Genomic DNA, 3,797 nt, shown 5'->3' on the forward strand with positions numbered 1-3,797 from the left:
CACACACACACACACACACACACACACACACACACACACACACACACACACACACCGCGCGCGCACCTCCTTGAGGGTTGAAATCTCAGCCTTCTTGTCATCCAGCAGGGACTGGGGTTTGACGGCATGGGGTGTGCGGGAAGGAACAGCCGGGTTGAAGGTTCACCAGCTTATTGAGTTATTCGGTGCCACAGATTGATGCAATTGACCCAGTAACACAGCACGTCCAAACGCCAACCAGAGTGGTGGTGCGGCTTGATGCATGTGCTTCAACAGGCAAGGGGGGACGGCCCCTGGTCGGCCGGCTGGCGGGGAGGGCGGGTCCGGGGCCGGGGGTGAGGGGGTGTGACGTCATCGGGCGCCGATGTGACGTCACCTTGACGACGTCCTTGATGGTGACCACCCCCACCATGGCGCGCTCATCCACCTTGTGATTTGGATGTTGGTGGGCGGGCGTCGACACGCAGTGCCAGGCATCAAAAAATCATTGGAGGGATGCGCACTATGCAGTGTCGGCAGCGTGAGTGGCGGACGGAGAGCGCAGAAGAGGGCTTGCTTGCATACGCGCGACCCCACACGCTGCGCGCCCTGCCGCAATGTGCCACGCTGGGGCCCCGCCGCCCGCTACCCCCTGTAAGCGGCCGTGCTAGCCGGCCGACCCCTTGGGGATCGCGAAGCGCCGCCCCCCCCAGCTCCTCCGCTCCGCGCCGGGCCCGCGCGACGCGCGCACGCGCCCTCTGTTCGTGTGAGACCTCTGAGCAGACACAAAGCCGATTACGGGCGGTTTCTGGGCGGTTTCTGGGCGGTTTTGAGCGGTTTCCTACTCACCACGGGCACATTCCTGATGTCATACTTGACCATCAGGTGCATCGCGTGCAGCACGGTGTCATCCGGCGTCAGCACCCTGACCTGATTACGCGGGCGTGGTCGGTGGTCGGCGGGTGGAGGTTGGTGGTAGGTGGTTGGGCGGGTGACTGTCTTGGCGTTTGCCCTGGTGGATAAGGGGCACCCGCTCCCGGCGCTCGACGGACAATGCAGCAACAGCGTGTGATGATCTGCAGGGGAGTCCCTCGGCTGCGTCGCTGCGACCCTTGAGACGTGGAGCGAGACGCTGCAGCCGCCGAGGAGCCGGGTCTCGGCCGGCTCGGCCCGAGCGCCGCAGCCGCGGTGGCTGGCGCCGGGGCGCCGCGCTGACGTCACGCTGACGTCATCGCGCCGCGCCGCGCGCCGCGCGCCTTTGACTTTGGTGTCATGATCTCGTTGACGTGCGTTGAGAAGCTGCTGCGGCCCTCCAGCACCACCTTGTGCAGGTAGTCTGGGGGGTGGGGGGTTATATATCAATCAACAGACATAACTTGTTTGGATGGTGGGGGTTGGGGGGTTTTGTTGCTATGGCTGGGAAATGGGGCTTTTGGCGGTGTGGGCGGGGAGGGTTGTCGGAGGGTGGCGAGTGCGTTTGTTGAGGGTCAAGCGTTCTGTCCAGGGGGGCGAGGGATCAAACTAGATTTGCAGGTTTTCATCAGGGTGGTTGCTGCGACTGGGGATGGGAGCCGGGGCGGCAGCCTGCAGTGTTTTGAGCGACATAACGCAATATATAAATCGCGCGGCGGCTCCCTTGAGAGGATCCCTCCCCTCGCCGCCTGCGCCTCGCCCCCCCCGAGCGCGGGCCGCGACGTGCGAACGCACCACCTTATGCAGGTAGTCTGGGGAGTGTGGTTTTTTGTAGTGTGTGTGTGGTGCGTGCGTGTGTGTGTGTGTGTGTGTGTGTGTGTGCCATCCCCCGCACAGTGTGCGGGGGGTGATGATGATTTGGGTGGGGGGTGGGGTGGGGGCTTGCTGGGTGTCCAGGGTTGTAATCATGGGGGCGAAGGAAACAGTTGGCTGGTTTGCAGGTTGTCAGTGGGGTTGTTGCGGGGACAGGGACCTGGGACATGGGCGGCCGCTTGCCTTGACTTGTTCAATATTTGTCACATCTGCAAGTGCGTGGCGGCCCTCCCTTTGCTTGGATCCCTCCCCACCCTCCTTTTCCGCCTCGGCCCCCTGGCCGCAGCCGACCCCTGCGCCCCTCGCTCCCGATCGTGCCAATTCACACCAACAAAATGCGTGCGTGCCCACAGCATCCAAAAACGCGTCACATGGTATTGGGAAGCTCTACACCAGCACAAAATGAAATGGGAACCGCTCACCCCTTTCGGTGAGGATGCCCACGCAGGCAGAGGCCGAGTGGATGACGTCATCCTGCGCGGCAGATCACGACAGGCGGCGTTTGACCGGTTTGACCACTTTGACCGGTTTGACCAGATGGCCGGATTTGGCCCAGGGCGCTTCCGCCGGCGCTCTCGTGCCCAGGCCACAGCCCACGGAACGGCACCAAGGGGCCGCCGGCGCGGCGGCGGGCGGGGCGCGCCCCCTGCCGCGCGGCCGCGCGGCGCGCGCGCGTCTTCCGCATCGCGCCCGAGCCGGGGCCGCCATTCGATTGAGCTGGTGCGGTCCCGGTGCGCCGCCAAGATTCAGCCGCGCCTCCCAGCCAAGGGAACCGGCCGCATCCCTGCAGCCCACCCTGCCTGCTTGCCCCTCCGAACCCCGCGCCCCGCTCTGCCCCTCTGCGCCCCCACACCTTCCACACTCGATCCACCCGACCCCCTCCCATCAGTGCCCCCCCACCTTCTGATCGATCATAGCGGGATCAAACACCAGCAGGGCGGCCGCGTGCTTGTCCGCCATCTGATGCAATGAGAAGAGGCAAGGGGCGCCGCAGCCGCGGGAAAGGAGGCCGCCAGCAGAGGGACGGGGGATGGGGCAGGGCGCGTGGGAGGGCAGATGGGACGGGGCGGGGGGCGGGAGAGTTGCCGGCGGGGCCGCGCGGCGGCGCGGGGGGCGCGTCCGGGATCCCTTCCCATATCCCCACACCACACACCAACACACGTGCGTTCCCCTACACACAGCGCCACACCCTTGTACACGCGTGCGTACGCGTGTACACACACGCGTGCGTGCACGCATGCGTGTGCGTGTTCTCGCTCCCCACCCTCAACCACACCCTGATTCCCCACCCCAACCCCCTTCTCGCCCCACACCACACTCACTTGACACCAAAATGTTGCGCTGCTACTTCATCCCCCCCTCCACACACACACACACACACACACACACACACACACACACACACACACACACACACACACACACACACCCTCCAACTCACCTTGCGCACTGCATCAATGACCAGGGAGTCTTGCCCAATCCACAGGGTTGCGTCCTCCTTGGTCTGTGAGGGGAAAAGGTCAGGGGAAGGGGCGAGAATGTTGAGGCAACGGCCGCTTGCTGGAGATGCACAGGCGCCGCCCCGCGAGCGCGGCCTGCCGGAAACGGGCACGGGTACACGCAGAGGCCTGGCCCGCCGCGCCGCATCGCACGGCCATGCTGCCACGCGAGGCGGTGCGACGAGGCTGCACCCGGCGGGCGGCGGGCCGCTGGCCGCGTCTGCCTGGCGGCAGCGCCTGTCAATATCATTTGCGCTCGACGAAACAGTAACTGACACCGCGCATGGGCATGGGGTGCTGGTCCTGCCTGAACACCTTGAAACTGTGAAATACTGTCAAGATAGTGTGTGGACGTAGGGATGGTGAACGATCGCAGTGCGAGCGGAAGGCAGCGGGACGTGCGGCGGCTGCGCACCTTGATGAGGTCTGAGATCCGGCTGTGGAACGACTCCTCATCTTCCGTCTCGGAAAAACTTGGCTCTGGCTCGCTGGCCTTGAGGGCGGGGCTGGACGTGAACACGGCCTGGGGTGTTG

The 3,797-nt window shown here is 64.8% G+C and overlaps 1 protein-coding gene across 1 annotated transcript; it reads right to left on the reverse strand.

The window, feature by feature from the left end:
• Positions 1-1,200: 1,200 nt before the first annotated feature.
• On the reverse strand, positions 1,201-2,724 carry MNEG_14967 (hypothetical protein; the record flags this gene model as incomplete). The annotated part of the gene is made up of 3 exons (XM_014036562.1): positions 1,201-1,315; positions 2,187-2,238; positions 2,665-2,724. Coding segments are annotated over 3 exons (227 nt in total), but the record flags the coding sequence as incomplete, so codon positions are not given.
• Positions 2,725-3,797: the final 1,073 nt, after the last annotated feature.

Source organism: Monoraphidium neglectum, assembly GCF_000611645.1.
Source record: "Monoraphidium neglectum strain SAG 48.87 unplaced genomic scaffold scaffold04913, whole genome shotgun sequence".
NCBI classification, from domain to species: Eukaryota; Viridiplantae; Chlorophyta; class Chlorophyceae; order Sphaeropleales; family Selenastraceae; genus Monoraphidium; species Monoraphidium neglectum.